Source organism: Hyperolius riggenbachi, chromosome 9, assembly GCF_040937935.1.
Source record: "Hyperolius riggenbachi isolate aHypRig1 chromosome 9, aHypRig1.pri, whole genome shotgun sequence".
In the NCBI taxonomy this organism is placed as follows: Eukaryota; Metazoa; Chordata; class Amphibia; order Anura; family Hyperoliidae; genus Hyperolius; species Hyperolius riggenbachi.
The window spans coordinates 57,706,241-57,734,079 of NC_090654.1; the positions used below are offsets into that span (position 1 = coordinate 57,706,241).

General features: G+C 45.3%; 1 protein-coding gene across 1 annotated transcript; it reads left to right on the forward strand.

Moving 5' to 3' along the window:
- The first annotated feature begins 2,009 nt into the window (after positions 1-2,009).
- Positions 2,010-27,241, forward strand: LOC137532396 (immunoglobulin superfamily member 11-like). Its single transcript, XM_068252832.1, has 7 exons — positions 2,010-2,139; positions 9,707-9,867; positions 13,031-13,235; positions 13,586-13,741; positions 17,231-17,350; positions 24,657-24,804; positions 24,907-27,241. Exons 1-7 carry the CDS (start codon positions 2,091-2,093, stop codon positions 25,238-25,240), a joined length of 1,173 nt encoding a protein of 390 aa, XP_068108933.1. The 5' UTR covers positions 2,010-2,090; the 3' UTR covers positions 25,241-27,241.
- The last annotated feature ends 598 nt before the right edge of the window (positions 27,242-27,839 follow it).

Consider the following 27,839-nt stretch of genomic DNA (forward strand, 5'->3'; position numbering starts at 1 on the left):
TAGCAATAGATCAGCCTGTGCATATTTCCTAAACAGTTGGGCAGCTTCTCCCCTTGAATAATGTGACCAGGAAGAAGAATTCCCACCCCCCTCCCAGATAAAATCTAGAATCTAGATGTAGAACCTCAGGGATGCTATGGAGCAGCACCCCCAGTATGAGGTGCCAATGGCACATGCCATACCTGCACCCCTGTAGATATGCGAAAAGTCTGTGGCATTCTTGGATGTTCCTGTCTTGATTAGGGGTCAAGTGTTCGCAGGCCCGATTCTAGACTTTTTGCCTCCTAAGGCAAACTTGTGAGAATGCTGCCCTCCAGCCCCATAGTTAGTATAATTGCCCCCAGTATAGGTAGCCTGGAGGGGGTAGCAGCCAGGAACGGGGAGCAGTGGGCACAGCTGTGTGGAGGGGTCAGACCCCCCATCTCTCACTTGAGGCACGTGTCCAGCTATTTGCGCAACATTTAAGTCAGAAGCGACCAGGGAAGCAATGACTCAGCTTCTTCCGTTCCAGGCGCTGCGTTCCACCGCTCGCGTCACTTCCTGCAATGCCAGAAGTACAGTGGGCAGCATTGCAGGAAGTGACTAAAATGCTGTGCAAATAGCTGGATGGGAAGCGTGGACGGGGGAGCCCCAGGTGCTCGCTACTCCCCCCTCCTGGCTGCTACCCCCTCCAGCTCGGCGCCCCCCCCCCCCCCCCCCCCCCGAGGCTAGGCAGGCACTGCCCCCAGACGTCCACCGACTGAGGAAGACGCTTCACTTGGCGTCATGGGTCGGGCCTGACTATTGGGTAATGCAGTCTCACTAAGGCACCTCTGCTGCTGCTTACCCGGTGCTCCTACTAGCATAGTTATCCTGATACTCCTCGATTCATGGCATAATGGCATGTGCCATGGCATCACTAGCAATACTGCAGTCCTCTGGCTATTGGTAACATGGATTTACACTTGACAGTTGTGGCCTCAGTTAATAATGCACCACTCTGGTTTTTGGAAACAAGCCTTGTTACATGGCTTCCTGACTTCTGGTTATTTTGCATCTCTCTGGTCATTGCTAACATGGCCTGTTATGAACCACCCATGACTTTTGGTAATATTGCGATCCTCTCACTATTATAGGTAATATTGCCTGCTAGTAGGGCAGTGGGCACCTCTGGCCCATGATAACATTGCACCTCCCTCAGGCCTGGTCTGCCCATGATACCAAGTGAGGCGACTTCCTCAAGCGGCAGAAGTCTGGGGACAGCACCAGGCAGAAACAGGAAGTGAAGAGTGCATGGCCAACCTATACTGTGGGTAACTGTACCTGGCTAACCTGTACTGGGGGCAACTGTACCTCGCTACCAACACTGGGGGCACCTATAACTGGCTACCTACCTATACTGAGGGTGTTTTTTGGGGGGCTCACTGCAGCTATAACGTGCGGTGCAAATTGTCGGGTGCTGTGCGATCATTCCAATTTGGGGGGGAGGGGGACATCCTCACAAGTTTGCCTCAGGCAGCAAAAATTCTAGAACTGGCCCTGACCTCCCTGATACTGGTAACGTGCTCTGCAATATTGGATTCAAGTCAAATGCCTTGTAAGTGCAAACTCATTTGGCCAAATAAATTGATTGTGATTCTTGTGATTCCGTAGTAATAATGCACCCCTCTGCTGGCAAAAAAATCCCATTAGTGCTGTTAACATGGCTCTTCTTTAGTAAATGACAGTTTGGGGCAGCGTTGTCCCATTCCTCTTGGGGTGCACGTTGTGAAAGGGGGAAAGGTGGTGGGGGGCACTCTATGGTGGATTCATCATGTGTGGGGTGGCTCTGAGACACAGGAAGCCAGAGCCAGCATTCCTGAATGTATACAGAGCAGTGTGAATGGACATGGGAAATAATGACCTGGGAAATGGAGCGTATTAAATTCAGCAAATAACCAGGAGGCGGGGGCCTAGCAGAGGAGGGTGACCTGTCACTGGGGGGTGAGAGGGAGGAGGGAGCTGGAACAAAGTGAGACAAGTAGAGGGGACACAGACCCCTGAGTGACGGAGTTATCGGAGGTCACTGTATTTCCTGGGTACCGCTGAGACACTCATGTGCCACCCAAACCATGACCGGCTGCTCCCACCTGGCAGTGCCCCTGCTGCTCACCCTGACAGGTAACACCCCTCTATTCTATATATCAGTGAATACACCGGGGGAGAGAAGAAGTTGTGTTCACTGCAAGCATCCAAGGTGCAGAGAAATGTACGCACTACAGGAATGTCTCCTCCCTTCTCATTCAGTGAATTGCTCCTGTGGAGAGGAGAGTTTCTTGTATGTCAGGATTGTGATTTCTGTGACATAATGCAACAAGCTCACCATGGATAAAAAAGTGTTTACATTGTATGGGTATGGTAGAAAGGGTAGAGAAAAGGACGGGAGGAGACCGGGAGCCCAATCTGGTGTAGGTGTAGTATCGTAAAGCAATGGGTAACGACAGCTAAGCAAGTGTCGAATGTACTCACAAAGGTGGGTTGCTGAAGGCAACCACTCGGCTCAGCATGTGGGGAAGTACCGTCCCCACTTGGCCTTGTGTCCGGGTATCGATGGTCGCTGCTCCTTGAAAAGGGTCCACCTTCCGCAGTGGTAACCCCAGGTTTGGGGTGAAACGTAGATTGGAAAGGATAGGAGGCGCCCGGGGTACTCGTGACACGGTATATGTCTAGTACTCAATGAAGGAGGTAGTTATTTTACAAATGTCATATGGCAGCTTATATCATATATAGTATACAAAAATGCGGTCCTACCTTATAAAGTAGAACATCAGTATGATAAAAAACGTAAACCTTATTGGCACTATTGACAACGCGTTTCGCGGAAACCCTCTTCCTCGGGTCGTATTCCGTGCCTTTAAGAACAAGAATGGGTACTTAGGACAAGATAGATCTCGAAACATGTTCAAACTTACAGCGTAATATACAATTGTATAACAGAAAAACATGCAAATGTATTTAAGACATATATTTATATATATATATATATATATATATATATATATATATATATATATATATATATATATATATATATATATATATAGTAAAACCCAGTAGAAGCAGTTTATATTAAAACACTGACCCTAGCAGGTCCTAAAGGACATAGTTATATAAAATGTCAAGGTGAGTTAGGTCTATATGGTAGAACTGCTATATATGTGTCTATACAGGAATATATGGGGACTTTGACATATTTAGGTTAACATACATTTACAGGAAGGGTTAAAAAGTAATGAGTACACGAGGTATGGTACTCTAAAAGAATGTAAAAGTGCTGTTGATTAAAATCACTTAATGTATTAACACTTGGATAATGTAACAATACTGTGGTCATACCTGGGATTGCGAAAAAACCGCTGTAGATGTGTAGAGAGATAGAGTATTGCAGCAAAAGGGAAGCCAGATGATCCTTTTGCTTCCCTTTTGCTGCAATACTCTATCTCTCTACACATATACAGCGTTTTTTTCGCAATCCCAGGTATGACCACAGTATTGTTACATTTCCAAGTGTTAATACATTAAGTGATTTTAATCAACAGCACTTTTACATTCTTTTAGAGTACCATACATCGTGTACTCACTACTTTTTAACCCTTCCTGTAAATGTATGTTAACCTAAATATGTCAAATAAGTCCCCATATATTTCTGTATAGACAGATATATATCAGTTGTCCCACATATCCACTTTTCCCTAAAGGCCCATACACACGGGGTATGGCCGTCGCCGCAACCACGTGGCACGCGCGTGTTGTGGCGACAGGTCGCCCGTGTGTATAACGCGCGCGCCCCGAACCGTCGCCCGTCGGAGCTGTCGCCCGGCGATTGACATGTTAAATCGCCGGCTACAGCTGTCGCCGCAACTTCGCCGGAACTGTCGCTAGTCCCGCGTGAGTACGCGGGCTAGAAACAGGAGACCGAGGCTACGCGAGTGAATGGAGCATCCGGCCGGGGGATGCTCCAATCACAAACAGCTTCCGCCGCGTCTCTGCCTTTCTGGCGAGACGTGTGGACAGCTGTCGCCGGCAGGGAGCTGTCGCTCCCTGTTCGCGTGCGCGCATGCAACGGATTGTCCCCCGTGAGTATGTAGCTTTATAGTTGCGCTCAGTCCTCAGGCCCTTCACAATCAGATCCCAAAGACCAAAATAAATTGAACAAAAAGAATATATAGTGTAGTCTGTTTCAGCAACAAGAGAGATTAGCACCATTTAAGTGACAAACAGGCCCAACACCACCTACTTCAGGCACGCCCTCCCTCCCCCCCCCCCCCCCCCCCCCCAGTTATCCCCACTTTGCAGTTATTTATTTGTAGAAAATGTTTGGAATCATATATGATTTTCATTCAACAGCTCATGTGTACACCACTGTGTATTGGTCTTACACGTGGCATTCCAATGAAATTGATTCATGTTTGTGGCTGTAATGTGACAAAATGTGGAAAACTTCAAGGGGGCCGAATACTTTTGCAAGCCACTAATATATATAAAATTGGCTTCCCACTAAACAAAGGGAACAAGCCTCAATAGGTAAAAAAAATGTATTAAATGGAAATCAGACACTCTGTAGACAACGCGTTTCGCAGATCACAGTCCGCTTCCTCAGATCAATAAAAAAGTGTCTTAAAAAATCATGTATCCTGTCTTTTCAAAAAGACCTTATAGTTTTTGAGAAAATCGATTTTAAAGTTTAGAAGGAAAAAAGTATAGTTTTAAATGCGGTAAATGTCACTTTTAGTAGCAAACCTAACGGTAGTGTAACTTTACATGCATCAAACAAAAGCGCAATAAATTTCCTGACGGGGTTTCCAGGGGGTCTATACGCAGCCGCATCGCTTTGGCCAGGGATCGCTATACAGCCGCAATATGGCTGTATGAAGATCCCTGGCATTTTTTCCTATTTTCCCAATTTTTATTTATGTTTAGAGTGTGGGAATTAAAAAAAAAAAAAAAAATTATGTGGGGTCCCCCCTCCTGAAACTTTTTAACCCCTTGTCCCCCATGCAGGCTGGGATAGCCAGAATGTGGAGCTCTGACCGATTGAGACTTCACACCCTGACTATACCAGCTGAAAAAAAGGTCCCCTAATGCCGATTTTTGTTTTGGGGTATATGTTGGGGGGGCCCCCCAGGTTTATTTTGCACTGGGGCCCCATTGTTGCTTAAACCGGCCCTGTATAGGACCACAAGAGGCTTACAGGACAACTGAAGTGAGAAGAATATGGAGGCTGCCATATTTATTTCCCTTTAAGGACCCGTTTCCACTAGCTGTCACGCGTGGCTGAGAGATGCCTGGCGGCACATGCACGGCTATGGGATTCGTTGCTGCGAACGGCAAAATGCTGCAATATCTGCTGAATCGCTAAGGCAAGCGATTCGGACGGCGGCAGCGTTATCCCCTATGGCAGAGTTTCCTCATGCGATCTGCTTTTGGGAGGAAACTCTGCGGATACGGCCTGATTTCCACAGCAGTGGAAACGGGCACTAAACAATACCAGTTGCCTGGCAGCCCTGCTGAGTTATTTTCGGTTGCAGTAGTGCCTGAATAACACCAGAAACAAACCTGCAGATCTGACAATAATTGTCAGAAACACCTGATCTGCTGCATGCTTGTTCAGGGTCTATGGCCATAGTATTATGCTAGGAACACACAATGCAATTTCCCATCCGATCAACGGGAATCGGCCAATTATTTTTAACATGTCCGATCTGTTTCCAATCAAGAAAGGAATCGATTTTGTGAAGTTATCATCAGAAAATCGATTCCTTTATTGATTGGGAGCAGTTTGGACATAAACACACGGTACAACTTCCCATCCGATCACCCGTCGATCAGACGGGAAATTGCATTGTGTGTTCCCAGCAATAGAGGCTGATGTCCAGCAGGCTAGCCAGGCAACTGGTATTGCTTAAAAGGAAATATGGCAGCCTCCATATACCTCTCTCTTCACTTGTCCTTTAAATTATATCACTCAGCAAAAATACACATACAGTATATAACAAAGAACAATTTGTGTGGAATAAATATAGTGATGAAGTTATTTTAACCTTTTCTGGACCGTCTGCAGTAAATCCTACACCGCACTTGTGGCTGTCTAAGCTTGATGCGGCGTAGGATTTACGCCATCTGCCATTTCCGCGATCGTGCGCATCTGAGAGGGGAGATTAAGCTGTCATATGACAGCTGAAATCTCCCCTCAGTGATCAGGAGCCATGGTGATTGGCTCCTGATCACGTGATCGCTACAACTGCCGGCGGATCGTAATGATCACTGAGCTGCGGCGGTGGGGAGAAGAGGATCCACTCACCTTCCTGACGTTCCCCCGGCGATCGGCGCTCCCCTCCACTCTGGCCGGCATCCCCACTTGCTCTGACGTAAGTGTTGGGTCCCGGCTTGATGACGTCATCAAGCTTCAACCCGGGACATAGTGGCAGTACGAGCAGGGATGCCGGCCAGAGCGGAGGGGTCCACAGCTGCTCATCGCTGGAGCCTGGGAGGTGAGTAAAGGCTGCCTGCAATACGGGGGACACCTGGCCACCCGGGGACACCAAACCCAGCTTAGCCCTATCAGGGATCTGGCTGCCTGAGCCCCCCAAACACCCCACCCCCATGCAAAATCGCCTGGGACCTGAAAGGGTTAAACAGGAGATTTAAAATGATCTCCTAAGAGAAAACTTAGGAGAAAATGTGCTGTGGCCCTATCCTATTACGTTATTGTTCCTATCTGTTATCCTACTCCACTTAGCACTTGGCAGGCAGTAAAAAACCTTGCATGGATTATTATTATGCGCCAAAAACTTCCACAAGGCTGTACAGAGTATATATAGTCTTGCCACTTACTGTCCCTCAAAGGAGCTCACAATCTAGTCCCTACCATAGTCATATGTCTAGATTGTGTAGTGTTGTGTAGTGTATGTATATTTTAGTCTAGGGCCAATTTAGGGGGAAGCCAATTAACTTATCTATATGTTTTTGGTATGTGGGAGAAAACCAGAGTGCCCGGAGACATGGGGAGAACATACAAACTCCTTGCAGATGTTGACCTGGCTGGGATTTGAACCGGGAGCTCGGCGATGCAAGGCGAGAGCGCTAACCATCACGCCACCGTGCCGCCCATGGATTTTCTTTTCCACCTATCCTATTGCCCCATTCATGCTGCAGTGAAGTGACACTTCCTGCCAAGCATGAAGGCAGATGAGCAGTAACCTTTCATTTGCTTGAAGCAGATGCAAAGTCCGTATTCCTCATCTGCCACCGGCTTCATACGGCATCTGGGAGCCTTGTTTAGCCTTTACCCTCAGCACTCATTGCACCAACACAGTCACAACCACCCACTTCTCTTTGTCGGGACTCCACTGCTCTACAAAACAGGGAGCCCTGGTAAAGCATCTTTGACTCTCACGCCAAGGTTCACCATTGGTCTATGGTCTCATTGAGGAGTATTCCAATTGGTCAGTCTAGTAAACCAATGGGGAGCCCAGGCAGGTGCCTAGAATATGCGTTTTTGCTGGGGTTTCAGTTTTTAATATGACAGAAAGAAGCAGTGGAGAGCGGCGACGGTACCAGCTGGTTGGTGCAATAGCAGCAGGGAGCAATGGTGCCACAGGGGCCTGGCATGTAGCACCAGGTGTTTTGTAAGCGGCAACGGACATTGGGAGCGTGCAGGTTGCCCAACAGTTTGACGGTGATCTCATAGTTGTGTGCGAGTTAGCAGTGCTGAAAGACAGCTCCACAGCACAAAACCTCCCTCCTCATTGCGCGGCAGCTATAAGCAACGCTCAAGCAAATAGCTATTATTCCACTCAGGCTCAGCTGTTGCACAGGTAAAATTGGCTATTGAATTTGTCAGTATTACATGTGATGGCCAGTTGATTAGTGACTAACATGCAGTGAGCTTCATCTTGAATAGGATATGACCCTTGAGTCATATCTAGCTAGCTCCAATTAAAGTGGGATTGTCACCATAAAAATAAAATTTCAACAGCAACTGGTCTGAGTGTATTAAGCGATAAAGATGCTAATTCTGCATTCAAAATTTTCAAAACTTTTTCAGCTGTTATGATTTGGAGTTATCACATACTTAAAGTGGACCCAAATTAAAAATACAAGATTTCAGAAATAAAATCTATTTTCTAAATTATAAAATTAAATAGCAGCCTTTTTTCAGCTGCATGATGACAAATATAAAATATTTTACATTTATTGGCTGAACCCCTCCCTTCCTTTCATATTGCCGGGACAGAATCCGGCAAACTGGTGGAGTAGGTGGTGTCTGGCAAAGGAGGAATTGCTAATGGCTGCCACCTGTATAACCCTAGTTGTGAAAAGAGAAGGGTGAAAAGCATGCACTAAAATGCTCATAGGCTTGAAGGAGTGTTTATTTATCTTTATATGTGTCGAAGTGGTGCAACTAAATATTTTGAATTAAAAAACAATGTTTGGTTTGGGTCTGCTTTAAGGAGCACTGGCCCTTTAGTAGTCAGTGCCAAACAGTTGCATGCTGGGGGTTCTTTTTATCTACTGTATAATATATTCCTCCTCTTCCCTTTATTTCCCTGCCTAGCTGCTTATCTGAAACACGATCACCTGCTCACTTGTGTTTACAAGCAAGACTGAGATGGCTCAGCGATTGGAGGAGAAAAGAAAAAAAAGTTAAGGGAAGCAATGACATCAGGATTTTGCCTAAACTGTGGGCAAAAGACATGGTTCCCACCAGGAACAGAATTCTCTTTATTTACTATATAAAATTCACTGAAATCAAAACGTGGACAGTACAATACATGTGTTATGTAAGTAGATCAAGTATTTATCTACTTACATATGTGTTTTTTTCCCTGGCATAGTATGGCTAATCCCCCTGCTTTAATACGGCTGAATCAGGTAGAGGAATGCTGGACTCTGCTGTACTGATGAGGCTTGAAGTATTACTGTATCCCTCTAGTGGCTGAATCAGGTAGCGCAGTAACTGCCTTTCCTACACTAATGAGCTTGAATACCTAGTATTATACCTTCTTCACTGGTGACTGGATCAGGTAGATGATTAGGTGTGTCTCCTGCACTGATGAAGATTTATTGAATGAGGCTGATTTATCAGAGGCAGGGAAAAAACAACTGTGGAGTAGATGTACAGTGCAGCCAATCAGAATGCTTTTGCTCAGGGGCATAACTAGAGGGGAACATCCCCTGAGATTGCAGGGGGGCCCAGAGCTGTGGGAGGCCCCAACTACTAACATTCCCTTCCTCCGATACAGGGCATAAATACTCCAGATCAGGTGGTTTTGTGGCTACACTTGTTATGGGTGTGAAGATCATGCCACGCTTGTTTTATGACTTTTGTGAGACGGGCCCCAAGGCTGTGAAGGGCACCAAAGGAAGGCAAGGTTTGAACACTGGGAGGCCCCATCACAGTAAATTGCAGTTACGCTACTGCTTTTGCTATTGAACAACTGAAAGCTAATTTGTTTACTGCTGCTGCTCCACAATCGCTGTATTTTTATTTTTCTTCATACACTATGTATCGTACACAGCATGAAACTGCATCTGTGTGACCTCTGGACTCTTTCTAACAGCAGGGAGTATCTGAGGGAATCCCTCTCTCTCTTCTTTAACTGGGGTGGTTGTAACAGCCATATTTACTGACATTCTCTTCTGTGTCATGTGACCACCATAGTGACAATGTTCTGGTCCCTTTCAGCGGTCAGTACAGTGAAAGTGACAGTGAACACTCCAAGTGTCCAGGTAACAAGAGGTGGCACCGTGCTCCTGCCCTGCTCCTTCCGAACCACTGCTGCTCTCAACCGCCTCAATATCATCTGGACGGTTTCTCCTCTGGTAGAACCAAAGCAACCTCTGCAGGTGAGTAGATGCTGTCCCTGGGGGAGTACAGGAGGTGGAGCATGAGTGGGTACTTGCCTCCTAGACATGTGACTAGTCACCATATCATTGAATGCTGTTTAATGTTTCTTCTGTTAACCCATACATGTGAAACTCCAGCCCGCGGAGACGTGCCATCAAATTTGGTCCTCAAGTGGTTTCCCCACTTTGCATTAAGTTTGGTCCACTATAGACCACCAAGGAAGCTTATATTGGAGGTGGAGCCCTAGAATACCAGGACTGTATGGGGAAGAAGCACTAGACACCAGGGAACTGTATAGGGGAGGGAGGAACACTAAAAACAAGTAAACTTTATAAGTGAGGGAAGGAGGACCACTAGACACCAGGGGACTGTATAGGAAAGGGAGGAGGGCCACTAGACACCAGGGAACTGTATATCTCCCAACTTTTTGAGATAAGAAAGAAGGACACTTTGAAGGAGGCTTTGTTCGCGCATGCGCAGTACTTTCACGCTGGCCGCCGTGATGACGCGAGGCGGCCGGCGTGTAACGTAATCCGCGTCATATGCGGAAGAAGCAGCCCGACACTCGGGAGAGTGTCGCCCGGGCTGCGGCCTGCCAGCCATTCCGGAGCGGGGAGAAGGAGAGGAGCCAGGACGCCGGCGTGGGACCTCCCGACCAGCACTGGGCTGGAAAAAGCCCCTGGTGAGTACAACTTTCCATTTTTTTCAGAGCTCGGAGTCCCTTTAAGCCACGTCCCTGCCAAATCCATGATCACGTCCCCAGTATACCCCTAGTCACACATATCATAAAGATTTCATAAGAATTATATGTTTGTGTTATAATTCAAACTACACTAGTACTTTCTATCCTGGTTAACCACTTCAGCCTTCAGTCGTTTTCACTTTATGCATCTGAGCAATTTTCACCTCCCATACATTAGCCTATAACTTTATCACTACTTATCACAATGAACTGATCTATATCTTGTTTTTTCCGCCACCAATTAGGCTTTCTTTGGGGGGTACATTTTGCTAAGAGCCACTTTACTGTAAATGCATTTTAACAGGAAGAATAAGAAAAAAACTGAAAAAAATCATTATTTCTCAGTTTTCAGCCATTATAGTTTTAAAATAATACATGCCTCCATAATTAAAACTCACGTATTTTATTTGCCCATATGTCCCGGTTATTACACCGTTAAAATTATGTCCCTATCACAATGTATTACAATATTTTATTTGGAAATAAAGGTGCATTTTTTCCGTTTTGCATCTATCACTATTTACAAGTTTAAAATAAAAAAAAATAGAAATATTTCATCTTTACATTGATATTTAAAAAGTTTAGACCTTTAGGTAAATATTTACATGTTTTTTTTTATTGTAATGTTTTTTTGGTTTTTTTTGTATTAAACATTTTATTTGGGTATTTTTGGGAGGGTGGGATGTAAACCATAGTTTTATAATGTAAATGTGTCTTGAGTTGTATTTTTTTCACTTTTAGTTGTAGTTTTACTTTTTGGCCACAAGATGGCGGCCATGAGTTTGTTTACATTTTGTCACTCTAAGCGTAACACACGCTTAGAGCGACGCATGGGGTATGTTACAGCCAGAAAAAGCAAAGCTTCTGAGAGAAGCTGTCGCTTTTTCAGCGGGGGGAGAGGAATCAGTGATCGGGCACCATAGCCCAATTCACTGATTGCCAGGCTAACGAACTGCGTCCGGGAGCGCGCATGCACGCGCGCGATCGGCCGTGGGAGCGCGCGGACGCGCACATAGCCTCCTGGGCGTAGCTAGTACGTCCAGAAGGCCAAAGTAGTTAATTTTCCTTCATATTAATATTTAAAAATAAGAATTATAACAATTTAAAGGATGCAAATAGAGTCAGTTAAACACATTTTTTAGTAGGACTACTAGACACCAGGGAACTGTATAGGGGTGGGAGGGAGGCATGATGCATTAGACACCAGTGAACTGTATAGGGGAGCCTCTAGACACCAAGGAAATTTATGAGGGAAGGAGTTGGCCACCAGACATTTAGGGTTGGCCCATGGCTAGTTACCAGTGTTCAATTTTGGCCCACATTGAATTTGAGTTTGACACCCCTGTGTTATGCCAAGTGATAGTTTCCCATCATACTACAAATTCCATGTTTCTAGTAATGGGATTATGGGACAGAACAGAGAGTTTGGAGCCATGGTGGATCATCAGTTTTATCTTCCTTTATTATAGTTTTGTGAGTACACAGCATCCGTTCCATATTTCCAGTAACAGAGGATTATGGGAAGGAATACAGAGGTAGCTCATGATGGATCAGCAGCTTGATAGATTAGTTTTATCTCCCTGTAGGATAATAGGCACATTCATGCCACACATTCAATAATCTGGTCAAGGCACTGTACAGACTCTATGTAATATAGTGGGTTAGCAACTTTTGGGTGAAAAGGAGCAAAAACACTTCTTAAAAGGGTGATCCACTGCATCCATCCATCATAGTTATGTGTTGTAAAAGGACCAGTAATTAGTTGAATGAGGTACCACGACACACTTCTTCTAATGCAAAAACATTTACAAACTTTATTGGCATCAAAAAGTAGTGTTTCCGCAAGATTTATCTTCAAAGGTTCAACCCTCATACACAAAATGAGAGGTTTAAGTACACCTTTATGAATTCAGCTTAATAAATCTTGCTTGACGATAGTGAGCAATAGGCAATGACATGTTCGTTTCTGGCAAATTGTACCCTTCATCAGGCCTTTGTATACACAAACATCTCACTAACTCAATGGCCAATGAAAGGCCAGAGATAATAGAAAAAAAGGAGCACAGTTGCATCTGACCAAGCAGACGCAAATACACAATCCCCAGGGCTAGCGTATGTATAACGCCATGTGGCAAGAAAGCGAGTGCGCTGTCATTGCTCACTATCGTCAAGCCAGATTATTAAACTGATTTTATGGAGGTGTACTTAAACCTCTCTGTGTATGCGGGTTGAACCTTTGAAGAGAAATCTTGTGGAAGCACTACTTTTCGATGCCAATAAAGTTTGTTAACGTTTTTGCATTAGAAGAAGTGTGTCATGGTACCTCATTAAACTAATTAAGGGACTGTACAGAACAGGGAATTGTGGGATAGAATTACCGTAACCCCCAATGGTGAGTTTTTGTGCTTTCTCTCTGGCAGGTCATCTCATATGAACAGGGTCAGATTGTAGAGAGTCTGAGTGAATATTTGGGCAGAGTGCGATTTGCTTTCCAGCCCACACAGGATGCCAGCATCTTTATTAACCACACCCGGGTATCAGACACAGGAACGTACCAGTGCACCGTCATCAACCCACCCGATGGGGCGACTCCCAATATAGGTCTTGTAGGACTCTCTGTGCTTGGTAAGCCATCCATATAAAATTTTTCATCCATGAGATTCTTCCTTGAACCGCAGCAGTACCTGAGTGAACACACTCCACAAAGTACCTGCGACTACATTTTCTCCTAATTTACAAAAAACCTGTAGGGAAAAAAAGTGCCCAATTTGGGTACTTACCTCGGGAGAGTGAAACCACTGGATTCTCCACACAAGCCGTAATAAACCTGTTGACAAGGGCTTGTGGATGGCTCCTGGTCCTGAATGTGCAGAAGGAGTCCTCAAGAGTCATCCCCCATCCTACTTCTTACTTGGATTCTCCTCCTTTCTTGTTCATGACAAATGTAGTAAGCCAGTTGTGTTTGTTTACTGTAGTCCCTCCATCCAGTCCGGAATGTTCCAGTGAAGGCCAGTGGCATGAGGGGGGCAGCATCCAGCTCCGCTGCTCAAGGACGGAAGGGATCCCGGCTCCTCGAATCAGATGGGAGAAAATTGCCCCCAATGAGCAGGTGCTGATCACCCGCCAGGAAGGTGAGAAACGGCTAGATCTCTTACCGTGTAATGCCGTGGGGGGGGGGGGGGGGGGGCAGGCTTTATAACACATTCTGCTGGGTTGAGCTCTGCATTTGGCCCCTCCCAGTATTTGCTGTGACATATTGTCATTTGGATTTCGGGGCAGATAAGTGCAGATATTGCAGACTTTTATTACGGTATTTATTTGTTGCGGGATAAAATAAATTCCTTTTAACAGAACATGTGTTTAATTAGGCGATATAAAACATTACATATCAATATTTTGTACTTAGCACTTGCAGTTAGCAGATGGTGACTTTGAAGTTACAGTGAACCTCCAGACTAAAAATCTACTCAGCACTGAAAAGGCCCTGGTGTCTCTTTAACAGTTTCACAACATCAGAACTTTGATTTTCTAACCCAAGCCTCATTTTTAACTGCACAGAAGAATTCATCCGGCATTTTTTCCCTGAAGCTGTGCAAAGCATGATGGGATTTCTGATGTTGTTGTTCTCGTTCTGCTGCTTTGGTGCAATTCTTTTTTTTTTTTAATTTGAGATTTGAAGCCTAGCGCTCGCAGCTGGGAGGGGTGATCAGGACACAGGACAGTTGGAACTGTGTCTCATTCTCCCTGTCACCTCCTTTCAACCAAAAAGATGGCTGCCCCCATGAAATCACAAACATTTGCCTGTTCTTTTAAAACAGGGTGGGTAAGAGATTATATTACCTATCTATTTTAATTAACATAACTAATGTAACTTAAAGGGATACTGTAGGGGGGTCAGGGGAAAGAGTTGAATTTACCCAGGGCTTTTAACGGTCCCCCGCAGACATCCTGTGTTGGCGCAGCCACTCACCGATGCTCCGGCCCCGCCTCCGGTTCACTTCTGGAATTTCAGACTTTAAAGTCAGAAAACCACTGCGCCTGCGTTGCCGTGTCCTCGATCCCGCTGATGTCATCAAGAGCGCGCAGCGCAGGCCCAGTATGGTCTGTGTCTGCGCAGTACACTCCTGGTGACATCAGCGGGAGCGAGGACACGGGCGTGCAGGCACAGTGGTTTTCTGACTTTAACGCCCTTGGTGGTATGAAAAATACCGCCAGGGGGCAGCGCAGCAGTTTTAAAAATTTTTTTTTTTTTAAATCATGTAGCGAGCCGAGGGCTCGCTACATGATAGCCGCTGCTCAGCGGCATCCCCCCAGCCCCGCCGATCGCCTCCGGCGATAGGCGATCAGGAAATCCCGTTCAAAGAACGGGATTTCCTGGAGGGCTTCCCCCGTCGCCATGGCGACGGGGCGGAATGACGTCAGCGACGTCGGGACGTCATTGGGAGACCCGATCCACCCCTTGGCGCTGCCTGGCACTGATTGGCCAGGCAGCGCAGGGGTCTGGGGGGGGGGGGCGCGCGCCGCACCGGATAGCGGCGATCGGGTGCGCGGCGGCGGCGATCGGGGTGCTGGCGCAGCTAGCAAAGTGCTAGCTGCGTCCAGCAAAAAAAAATTATGTAAATCGGCCCAGCAGGGCCTGAGCGGCACCCTCCGGTGGCTTACCCCGTATCCTTTAACCGCTAAGGAGGTTAAAGGATACCTCAACTGAAATGTGACATAATGAGATAAACATGTGTATGTACAGTGCCTAGCACACAGATAACTATGCTGTGTTCCTTTTTTTCTTTCTCTGCCTGAAAGAGTTAAATATCAGGTATGTAAGTGGCTGACTCAGTCCTGACTCAGACAGGAAGTGACTACAGTGTGACCCTCACTGATAAGAAATTCCCCTTTTTTACCTCTTTCTTGCTCTCAGAAGCCATTTTCTGCTAGGAAAGTGTTTTATAGTTGGAATTTTTTTATCAGTGAGGGTCACACTGTAGTCACTTCCTGTCTGAGTCAGGACTAAGTCAGCCACTTGCATACCTTATATTTAACTCTTTCAGGCAGAAAAATAAAAAAGGAACACAGCATAGTCATCTGTGTGCTAGGCACTGTACTTACACATGTCTATCTCATTATGTCACATTTCAGTTGGGATATCCTTTAAAGTCAAAAATTCCAGAAGTGAACTGGAGGCGGGGCCGGAGCATCGGTGAGTGGCTGCGCCAACACAGGATGTCTGCGGGGGACCATTAGAAGCCCCGGGTAAGTTCAGCTCATTTTCCCCCAACCCCCCTACAGTATCCCTTTAAAGAAAACCTGTAACAAAAAAAACCCTCCCCTGGGGGGTACTCACCTTGGGTGGGGGAAGCCTCCGGATCCTATTGAGGCTTCCCCCGTCTTCCTTGGTCCCACAGCGGTGGCGATAAAGCTCCTCGAACAGCGGGGATGTAAATATTTACCTTCCTGGCTCCAGCGCAAGCGCAGTATCGGCTCTCCGCTCGGAGATAGGCGGTAATAGACGGTCACTGTCGGGCCGCTCTACTGCACAGGGGCAAGACTCCTGCGCCTGCACAGTAGAGTGGACCCGACAGAGATCCACTGGTGCCAGGAAAGGTAAATAAATCAGCGCTTGTCAGGCTTGTCGAGGGAGGATTCCGGGACACTTCGGGGGAGTCAGCGCTCAATTGCCTGCAGCTATGGAATTCAGTTCTGGGCACCACATTACAAAAAAGATATTGCAGTTTTAGAGCAGGTGCAGAGACGAGCTACAAAATTGATACGTGGGATGGAAGGTCTCGCTTACCAAGAAAGGTTAGATAAACTGGGTTTATTTAGTCTAGAGAAAAGACGCCTTAGAGGGGATCTAATTAACATGTATAAATACATCAGAGGGCAATATAATAGCTTGGCGGATGAGCTTTTTGTCCCTAGGCCTTCTCAAAGGACTAGAGGACATGATCTGCGCATGGAGGAAAAACGTTTTAGCCATTTATTTAGGAAAGGGTTCTTTACAGTAAGAGTGATTAAGATGTGGAATGCATTGCCACAGGAAGTCGTTATGGCAAACTCTATACCTGCATTTAAAGGGGGCTTAGATGCTTTCCTTGCGTTGAAAGACATCCATGGCTACAATTACTAGGTTATGCTTTAATAGCTCGCTGCAGAGCCATACATCTTAGCACACAAATGGATTTATTTTCTCTCTCCCACCCTCCGAGATCCAATCAGCAGGATCGTCTTTCATAGGCACCAGCCTATGAGTGTGATCCTTTATCTTTCCTCTCCAGGGGACAGCCAAGTGACAGGGCTGTCCCCAGTACAGCGCTGCAGTAGATCGCAGCGCTGTACAAAGAAATGGCTGTTTCCTTTTTCTTGTTTGCTAGCGGCGATCGCCGCTGGTAGACCGTTGACGTAGCTGAGCTCCGTCACTCAAGCATGGATGTGCACACAATCCCCTGCAAAACACTCCCCCAGTACTTGACACCAATCGGCGTAAGCGGTCCTGAGGGAGCCACCTTCACGACCCCTATTGGCGTTCGGAGGTTGGGAAGGAGTTAAATGAGCTTTACAATCTCCACCAAAGCTTCCATGGTTGCTCAGCTGCTAATTCTGACAATGGTTTGTTGTTTTTGCAGATTATGGAGGTTCTGTTACCCTGGTAAACATCTCCTCGGAGACATCTGGTCTCTATCGCTGTACAGCCTTCAACCAGCTGGGCTCTCAGTCCTGTGCCATAGAGCTCCACGTCAATGTCGGTGAGTCACAAATGTCTGTAGATCAGCACTCCGCAAATGTTTCTACATAATTCTGAGATGAGATGATAAAAATATGCCCATCAAAAGGTGTAGACAAAGTGGTCAAGAAAATGTGGCATTCCTGGTGGGTTCTTCTATGAAGCAATGGTGATTCACGTTGCTTCATAGAAGAACCCCCCAGGAATGCCACATTTTCTTGACCACGTAATAATTATGCATAATTATGCTTCAGGGCAGCAACAATTTGAGGCCTGGAAGAGGCGGCTCCCCTCCCCAAATATCCCCCTCCTCGCACTCCCGTCTTCACTTCCCTAGATGCACAGCGCCACTTCCTCACAATGTGTTGCTTCAGGTGACTAGAACTGGCCCTGGGCATTACCTATAATTAATAAGGGCTGGGACCCTCGGGAGCTGTTTCAGCCGCACTTTGGAATCACGGGCCATTCCAAAAGCAATGCCGGGTTAGTGAAAGTCAACCGAGACGATTCCAAAGTAGCATTTTCGGCTTCACCAGATTGCAATTGCTGGGCCCGCAACATTTTTGGAGCGATTGATCTCAAATAAAAAGTATAAGGTCGCTTCAAAACTCGTACAAACCAATTTTGCAGTGATTTTACTACCTGGAAACAATAAAAAAAAAAAGAGAAAGAAATTGCATTTGGTGTACAAACCTCTAACGTTGCATTCAAAATCAACTAAAATGGGGGTGCAGGCACCAAAATGCACAAAAGAGCTTATGAAGCAATAAATCGCTCAAAAAGAAGAGGCAGTCTTTTATTAGTACACTAAAATGACAATACATTTTGCGGGTACTTCCCCACTTCTTCAGGTCAATAAAAACAGGTGCATTTACTGCCCTGGCTGTGTAATAAGCAGTGATGATCGTAATCAGCTAATTACAATTACGCAAAATTGTGTACATTTTATCAATTACGCCTATACGTAATTACAAATTGTTAATTCAATTGATTTTGTATAATCATTCATAATTATGCATGAAATTACGCCTAATTTTGTGCCGACTTTGGCGGTGAATAGCAAAGCGCCCATACATACATTATTTGAACCAGATTGCTGACTCCTTAGCCTTTAATGAGTCTGGAAGTGAGGACGAAACGAGTAAGGCAGAGCCAGCACGTCTGATGTCAGTACGCCTACTGGCCGGGAGGATGTACGATACACGTATACCGGAGAGAAACTACTTCCGTACCGGGATTACAGTGAGCCAGCAGTACGCCGCGAAAGAGCAGGATGGGCAGCAGGGCAGATTCATGATGTGCTTAAAGTTGATCCGAAATAAACTTTTACTCATTGCATAATTGTGTTCCTTTCATATAGTGTATAGGACATTCCTCAAGCCAAATACTTTTTTTGTTTTGTTTTAATACTCTAATTCCCTATAAACTAAACAAGCCTCGTCCACAGCCTTTCATAGAGCCTTGGCACTGTAGCAAGGGCTTATGGGAGATCAGTCTGGGCAGGAGGAGGTTACTACCAAGAGATTTCAGAGGCAGAGGGAAGGAGGGAGGAGGAGAGCAGAGTGAATTTGCCACATGCAGAGAGCTGAAGATGGTATCAGCTTTGCCTCTGTGTAATGTGACAAAAGGAACATAGCTGCCTTCATTGTATCACAGGAATAAATAAACAAACTATTTAAGCAGCTTATTTATTGCAGCTAGATATGCTGTGTAAACTATCTAAACTTTAGTTAAGATATATAGACAAGTTACTTGTTATAGTTAGTTTTTCATCTCGGATCTGCTTTAATTAAAACTGAGGGCGCATAAATGCAATTCATGAGCGCAATTGGAAGTTAACTTTTTAACAGTACAACAAAATGTTTTTATGCTTGGTTTTTATGGATTAAAATGGAATTTTGATACATTGAAGAGTGTGATCTGGTGGGTTCATTCATGTACAGCAGTGAGGAATCTCAATCAGCATTTGATTCACCTGCAAGCTGAGGTGGTTTGGATCTCGTGAACTGCTGGTGGAAAGGGGTGTGCAGTAAACCCACAATAGTAACGAGCATGATGTGATTTATATACACTGGGAGATGTATGCCTGATGTGCAGTGAAGGAAGTTGGAATGCCTATGCAGTATCGTGCTGAGGGATTGATTTTATTCAGTATGGGAAATTTGAGGAGAGCGCAGCGGGACAGTAGTAGTAAAACATAAATCATAGAAGGGCTCATGCTCATTACTAGTAATGAGCAGAAATGACGCCTTTTTAGGAGAATACTGGGTACAAGTTAAAAATTGTTCAAAAGTACCTTGTTGTTTTTGAGAAAATCGATTTTAAAAACACAAAGAAAAATGGTTTTTAAACTATCATTTTTCTGAGTTTAAAAACCATTTTTCTTTGCATTTTTAAAATCAATGTTCTCAAAAGCTTCAAAGTCTTTTTGAAAAATTGTTATTGACTTGTACCCACTTTATTCTCCTTAACATACAGTTAGATTCGAAAGTTTGGGCAACCTTGTTAATCGTTATGATTTGTCTGTATAAACCGTTGGTTGCTATGATGAAAAATGTCAGTTAAATATATCACATAGGAAACACACAGTGATATTTGAGATTGGAAATGAAGTTTATTGGATTTACAGAAAGTGCGCAATAATTGCTTAAATAAAATTAGGGTGGTGCATACATTTGGGCACTGTTGTCATTTTATTGATTCCAAAACCTTTAGAACTAATTGTTGGAACTCAAATTGGCTTGGTAAGCTCAGAGACCCCTGACCTACATACACAGATGAATCCAATTATAAGAAAGTATTTAATGGGGTCAATTGTAAGTTTCCCTCATCTTTTAATCTTCTCTGAAGAGTAGCAACATGGGTGTCTCAAAACATCTCTCAAATGACCTAAAGACAAAGATTGTTCACCATCATGGTTTAGGGGAAGGATACAGAGAGCTGTCTCGAAGATTTCAGCTGTCTGTTTCCACAGTTAGGAACATATTGAGGAAATGGAAGACCACAGGCTCATTTCAAGTCGAGGCCCGAAGTGGCAGACCAAGAAAAATCTTGGATAGACAGAAGCAACGAATGGTGAGAACAGTCAGTCAACCAACAACAGACCAGCACCAGAGACCTACCAACTCATATTGCTGCAGATGGAGTCACTGTGCATCGTTCAACCATTTGGCGCACTTTGCACAAGGAGATGCTGTATGTGAGAGATGCAGAGGAAGCCTCTTCTCCGCACACAGCACAAACAGAGCCTCTTGAGCAGGGGCGTAGGAATAGGCCCTGCAGCCCCTGCGCCCGCGGGGGGGCCCGCCCCCCCCCTGGGGCCCGCTTGGGGCCGTTTTGTGGGTGCTGGAGGGGTGGCAGCATGAGGGGAAAGCCTTGCCCACAGTCGGCGGGGAGAGGGGTAGTTCCCCCCTCTCCCTCACCTCGGGGCTCTCCCCTCTGTGCTCCCCTCCAGCTCGTAAGTGTCTGTGGGGCTGTGGTGGGCAGCGAGCGGCGGGCAGATACATACCTGCTTCCGTGCGTTCCATCGGAGACTTCTCCCTCTAGCGGCTGACGTCACTTCCGGAAGTGACGTCAGCCGCTAGAGGGAGAAGTCTCCAATGGAACGCACGGAAGCAGGTATGTATCTGCCCGCCGCTCGCTGCCCACCACAGCCCCACAGACACTTACGAGCTGGAGGGGAGCACAGAGGGGAGAGCCCCGAGGTGAGGGAGAGGGGGGAACTACCCCTCTCCCCGCCGACTGTGGGCAAGGCTTTCCCCTCATGCTGCCACCCCTCCAGCACCCACAAAACTCCGAGCGGGCCCCAGGGGGGGGGGGCATATTACGATTTTCTGGTGTCTGCTGCCCACATTACGATTTTCTGGTGTCTGCTGCCCTCATTACGATTTTCTGGTGTCTGCTGCCCACATTACGATTTTCAGGTGTCTGCTGCCCACATTACGATTTTCAGGTGTCTGCTGCCCACATTACGATTTTCAGGTGTCTGCTGCCCTCATTACGATTTTCAGGTGTCTGCTGCCCACATTACGATTTTCAGGTGTCTGCTGCCCTCATTACGATTTTCAGGTGTCTGCTGCCCTCATTACGATTTTCAGGTGTCTGCTGCCCACATTGTGATTTTCAGGTGTCTGCTGCCCACATTACGATTTTCTGGTGTCTGCTGCCCTCATTACGATTTTCTGGTGTCTGCTGCCCTCATTACGATTTTCTGGTGTCTGCTGCCCACATTACGATTTTCAGGTGTCTGCTGCCCACATTACGATTTTCAGGTGTCTGCTGCCCTCATTACGATTTTCAGGTGTCTGCTGCCCTCATTACGATTTTCAGGTGTCTGCTGCCCACATTGTGATTTTCAGGTGTCTGCTGCCCACATTACGATTTTCTGGTGTCTGCTGCCCTCATTACGATTTTCAGGTGTCTGCTGCCCACATTACGATTTTCAGGTGTCTGCTGCCCTCATTACGATTTTCAGGTGTCTGCTGCCCACATTACGATTTTCAGGTGTCTGCTGCCCACATTGCGATTTTCAGGTGTCTGCTGCCCACATTGCGATTTTCAGGTGTCTGCTGCCCACATTGCGATTTTCTGGTGTCTGCTGCCCACATTACGATTTTCTGGTGTATGCTGCCCACATTAGGATTTTCTGGTGACTGCTGCCCACATTGCGATTTTCTGGTGACTGCTGCCCACATTGCGATTTTCTGGTGACTGCTGCCCACATTGCGATTTTCTGGTGACTGCTGCCCACATTGCGATTTTCTGGTGACTGCTGCCCACATTAGGATTTTCTGGTGTCTGCTGCCCACATTACGACATTCTGGTGACTGACTGCTGCCCACATTAGGATTTTCTGGTGACTGCTGCCCACATTACGATATTCTGGTGACTGCTGCCCACATTAGGATTTTCTGGTGACTGATGCCCACATTGCAATTTTCTGGTGACTGCTGCCCACATGGCGATTTTCTGGTGACTGCTGCCCACATTGCGATTTTCTGGCCCACATTACGATTTTCTGGTGAACACTGCCCACGTTACGATTGTCTGGTGAATGCTGTCCACGTTACGATTTTCTGGTGAACGCTGCCCACATTACGATTTTCTGTCCCACATTACGATATTCTGGTGAACGCTGCCCACATTACGATTGTCTGGTAAATGCTGCCCACGTTACAATTTTCTGGTGACTGCTGCTCACGTTACTATTTTCTGGTGACTGGTGCCCACATTACGATTTTCTGGTGAACTCTGCCCACATTATGATTTTCTAAAGGCCCACATTACGATTTTCTGGTGAACTCTGCCCACATTACGATTTTCTGGCCCACATTACGATTGTCTGGTAAAATGCTGCCCACTTTACAATTAATTTACAGTGAAACGCTGCCCCATTACGATTATTTGGCACCTATGGGGGGGGCCCCATCCAAATATTCGCAGGGGGGCCCAGTGATTTCTAGTTACGCCCCTGCTCTTGAGGTATGCTAAAGCACATTTGGACAAACCAGCTTCATTGTGGAATAAGGTGCTGTGGGCTGATGAAACTAAAATTGAGTTATTTGGGCATAACAAGGGGCGTTATGCATGGAGAAAAAATAACACAGCATTACAGCAAGAAAAACACCTGCTACCTACAGTAAAATATGGTAGTGGTTCCATCATGCTGTGGGGCTAGTGCAGGGACTGGGAATCTTGTCAAAGTTGAGAGACACATGGATTCCACTCAGTATCAGCAGATTCTGGACATCAATATGCAGGAATCAGTGGCAAAACTGAAGCTGTGCCGGATCTTTCAACAAGACAACGACCCTAAACACTGCTCAAATTCCACTAAGGCATTCATGCAGAGGAACAAGTACAATGTTCTGGAATGGCCAACTCAGTCCCCAGACCTGAATATAATTGAAAATCTGTGGTGCGAGTTAGAGAGCTATCTGTCCATGCTCGGAAGCCATCAAACCTGAATGAACTAGAGATGTTTTGTAAAGAGGAATGGTCCAAATACCTTCAACCAGAATCCAAACTGTCATTGGAACCTACAGGAAGCGTTTAGAGGCTGTAATTTCTGCAAAAGGAGAAGATCTACTAAATATTGAGTTTATTTCTTCTTTGTGGTGCCCAAATTTATGCACCTGCCTAATTTTGTTTAAACCATTATTGCACACTTTCTGTAAAGCCAATAAACTTCATTTCACTTCTCAACTATCACTGTGTGTGTTTCCTATATGATATATTTAACTGACATTTTTATAACAACCAACGATTTATACAGGAAAATCATAATTAACAAGGTTGCCCAAACCTTCCCATCCCACTGTATGTAGCAATAGCATGCATGGGGCTTTGCTATTTACCGCTAAAGCCAGTACAAAATTACTCGTAAATTCATGCAGAATTATGAATGATCATCCAAAATCAATTGAACAATTTGTAATTACATATAGGCGTAATTGCGAAAATGCACACAAAATTTTGCGTAATTGTAATTAGCGGATTATGATCATCACTGCTTATTACACAGCCAGGACAGTAAAAGCACCTGTTTTTATTGACCTGAAGAAGTGGGGAAGTACCCGTGATGTGCATTGTCATTTGTATGTGCAAATAAAAGGCTGCCTCTCCTTTTTGAGCGATTTATTGCTTCATAAGCTATTTTTGTGCATTTGGGCGCCTCCACCCCCCGTTGATTTTGAATTCAATGCTAGCGGTTTGTACACCAATTGCAATGTCTTTCTTTTTTTATTGGTTCCAGGTAGTAAAATCACAGCAAAATTACTTTGTACGAGTGATTGAAAAGCAATTTTGATAGATTGATCTCGCTGAAGAACACCATTGTCTGGCGTTACGGATGACCCCCCCTTCCATAATACTACTGTCCCCACTCATGACCCCAATAGCAGTGCCTGACCACAAAGATAATCCTATCCCCAACCCCAATGAGCAAAGTCCCTGATGGTGATCGGTGTCATTCATATTTTAAGTCAAATTCAAATCTTCCCAAAAGAACCGAGACTGCTGTGGGTGTGAAATTCATATTTGTATATACTGCAGGACTAACAGTCAGCTAAAGATGCTGGGAATAAGCATGTGTGCTGCTAGGTAAGAGGGTTGGATCCATGAAACCTACAGCTATCATTTACAAAATTGGAGGAAATCGCTACCTCTGAAATGAAGATACACAGCAGATCATCATTTTTCTGTGGTAGGTGTGGTTAGGGAGTGTGGAGGGGCGTGGTTATTAGGGGTGTTGCAGGGGAATGGCTTAATGGGTCTCTCCTTATCTCAAAGTTGGGAGGTATGAGTAACTTTGGTGTCTTGTGTTGCAGGGGGAATTGGTATGATGGGGATATTTACTGCCATCACAATCACCCTCATCATGGGCCTGGTATTGCTAGCCCTCTTTGCCCTGGTTCTGTGCCTCCACCAGCATAGCCGAGGAAAGTGGCATGAAGCTGAGATTTATGATCCGATCAGGTAAAGGAAAAGCATAAAATGAGTGACAGCTGATACCACTAACCTTGAACTGTAGCGATTATTTTTTGCATACATTCCTATAAATCATTCTACTATCCACAGGGTGGGCAATCTCTCTGTAGTGCAAGCTAATGTCACTAAAATTCCTTGTAGTGACACCGCCACATCCAGCCATGTCACCCAGCCTATATGGCTGCCACACGTTCCACCACAGCGTCCGGCTACCCACATCCTATACAGCGTCCGGCAGAGCCAGGTATCCTTAAATCCTGTCCTGGGGACACCAGACTTCAGACAACATCGGCCTCAGCTGTATTTAGAAAGTGACGACTCTAGAAGTGACAGCGAAGACGATGATGATGAAGATAACACCAGCCCCATCCCAGTTCCTACCCAAACATCCCTCTACTCAGTTAATTCCGGATTCCTGGTGTGACATCCCAACTATAATGTTGTGGCCAACACTACTGCACAGTGGCGTGTAACCATCTGTCAGCACCGGCAAAGATACTGCTCTGTACCCTGTCAGAATATTACCAACCATTTACCATTGGTAATCAGCTGTCAATGTAACAATGTCCACACATTAGATGTTCTCTACCATCTATTTTCAGTTGAAATGTGGTCAATTCACTGCATACAGACTACTGTCCAGGGGCGTAGCAATAGGGGTTGCAGAGGTTGCGATGCCAGAGGGGCTCCGAAGGGTCCTCCCTTAACTACAGTATTAGCTCTCTATTGGTCCTGTACTCAAAATAATCACTTCTATTGATACTTTGAATAGTGGTAATCATTAACAAACTGCTCCTCATCCCCTTCTTGCACCTCTGACACTGTAGCTGCCATTGGCAGGTTTTGGTGCACCGTATCAATTGTTATGTATAGGGTGCTTGGGGGGCCCCATTGTCAAACTTGCATCAGGGCCTACACAGCTCCTTAGCTACGCAACTGCTACTGTCACTAGCAATGTTACCATGCGACAGCCTTTCCACACATTATACACTATGAAGTGTCTATTAGTACTGGATGGTTATCACACTACAGGCCATCCAAAAAATGGGACACACAGATTGACTGGAGGGGGCAGAAATGAATATAGCAATAAACACAGTTTGAGAACGAAGGTAAATAACAATCTTCCTTCATAAGGATAACTTGCAAGTAGAAACAAATACATTTTATTCAGCACAGGGGACAATGCGTTTCACAGCCACTTCATACCGTGCCTATTGGGTCAGGTGTAGAGCTCAGAGCATCTATAAGACTATTGACCTGATGAAGCAGCAGTGTGGCTGTGAAACGCGTCATCTCCGTGTTGAATACAATTTGTTTCTACGTGTCAATAATATTATGACGGAAGCCCTTTACTTATCTTCCTTTGTGTCCCAGTTTACCTACCACAGTGGATAAGTGATATAAAGTTTATGGTTCATCATAAAGTTTATTTTTTTGGGAGCAGCGACAATGTAGTACATGCATGAGAGGGCATGGTACTTCGCCCACATGCGGATATCATTGGCTGCTTGACACAGCAACCCAGATTTGTGAGTATTCACTAATTTGCTGTACTATTCTCACATCTGTGCTCATTATCCATATTGCACCCGATTGGGCTCCTGATGTTCGGGTCTATTCTTCCCTTTACAAGACCCAGCCATCCACACATTGTGTACCATCTACTACCACCAGAAAAGTTATCATACTGCAGAGTCCAAACATTACAATCTATCTATATTAGAATCTCTTTATAGTAAACCTCTGGATATAGTCAGCTCAGTCCTCAAATCCCAGCAAATATGTCTATATAAATATACGGTATACTGTAAGACCAATTCTGATATAGTAAACTCATTTTCCTGGTCACTTGGGAGTTTACTATAAAGGGATTCTACTCTATCACCACCTACATGTCATAACACTGTAGCCCACCCAGTCTTCAATATTAGTTGGGTTGAAAAAACACATATGTCCATTGAGTTCATAAAGAAAGTAAGGTACAACACTAGCCTGCACCCTCACATATATCAGTTGATCCAGAAGAAGGTGTAAAACCCCTACAGCTTGGAGCCACTAGAGCGCTTTTGTGAGCGTTTTTGGACCACTGATAGTTGAAAGCAATTTCAAAAATGCTTTGCCAATGAAAGTGAATGGTGGTGAGTCACTTAGTGCGATTGCGATTAGAGCTAATCACAGTCACAGGACATGCATTTTGTGAGCATTTGCACTCTAATGTATTGTACAGGAGCAAGGAAATCGCTTCTAAAATCACTTACAAAACGCTACCATAAAAGCTAGCGATTACGATTTGCAGTGGGTTCGAGCCCTCACAAGGCTTGGACCAGTAAGCCCTAAAAGGGGGGAAAAAAATGATATTGGCAGGATGGTTAGGTTATTACATAGACAAGAAAAAAAATGATGCGGTTCCACCCCTAAATATTATAACACGTCACAAACAGACAGAAAAGTGGGGTTTTCTAAGAACCAATATTCTCGGATTTATTATTCTTCCTTCATAAATTCTTCATATTGCGGACAAGATGTGTAGATACAAAACCAGACCTCCAGTTCACATAAAAAGACTGCCTGACGTGTTTCACGGCCAAAGACCGCTTCCTCAGAGGCACACCGTATGCAAACATCCGTAGGCCAATGCCAAGTACCACCGCAATCTGGAATCTAAAGAGAACTTGCTCTCAGCGACGGTCCCGTCTGTCTCTTGCAGCCCATGCAGTCTTTTGATGTGAACGGGAGGTCTGGTTTTGTATCTACACATCTTGTCCACAATATGAAGAATTTATGAACGAAGAATAAATAAGAGAATATTGTTTCTTAGAAAACCCCGCTTTTCGGTCTGTCTGTAACATGTTATAGGTTAGGTTATTGTGACTCAGAGGCATAGGAGATAGGTAATTGTGATAGGAGAGTGTTATTTCCACGGGAGGGCAGAAATGGAAAAAAAAAGAAAGGGACAGAGAAAATCCTTTTTTAGTACAATTAGTATGCAGTTAAGACCTGTGAGTTCCAATACCCATAGG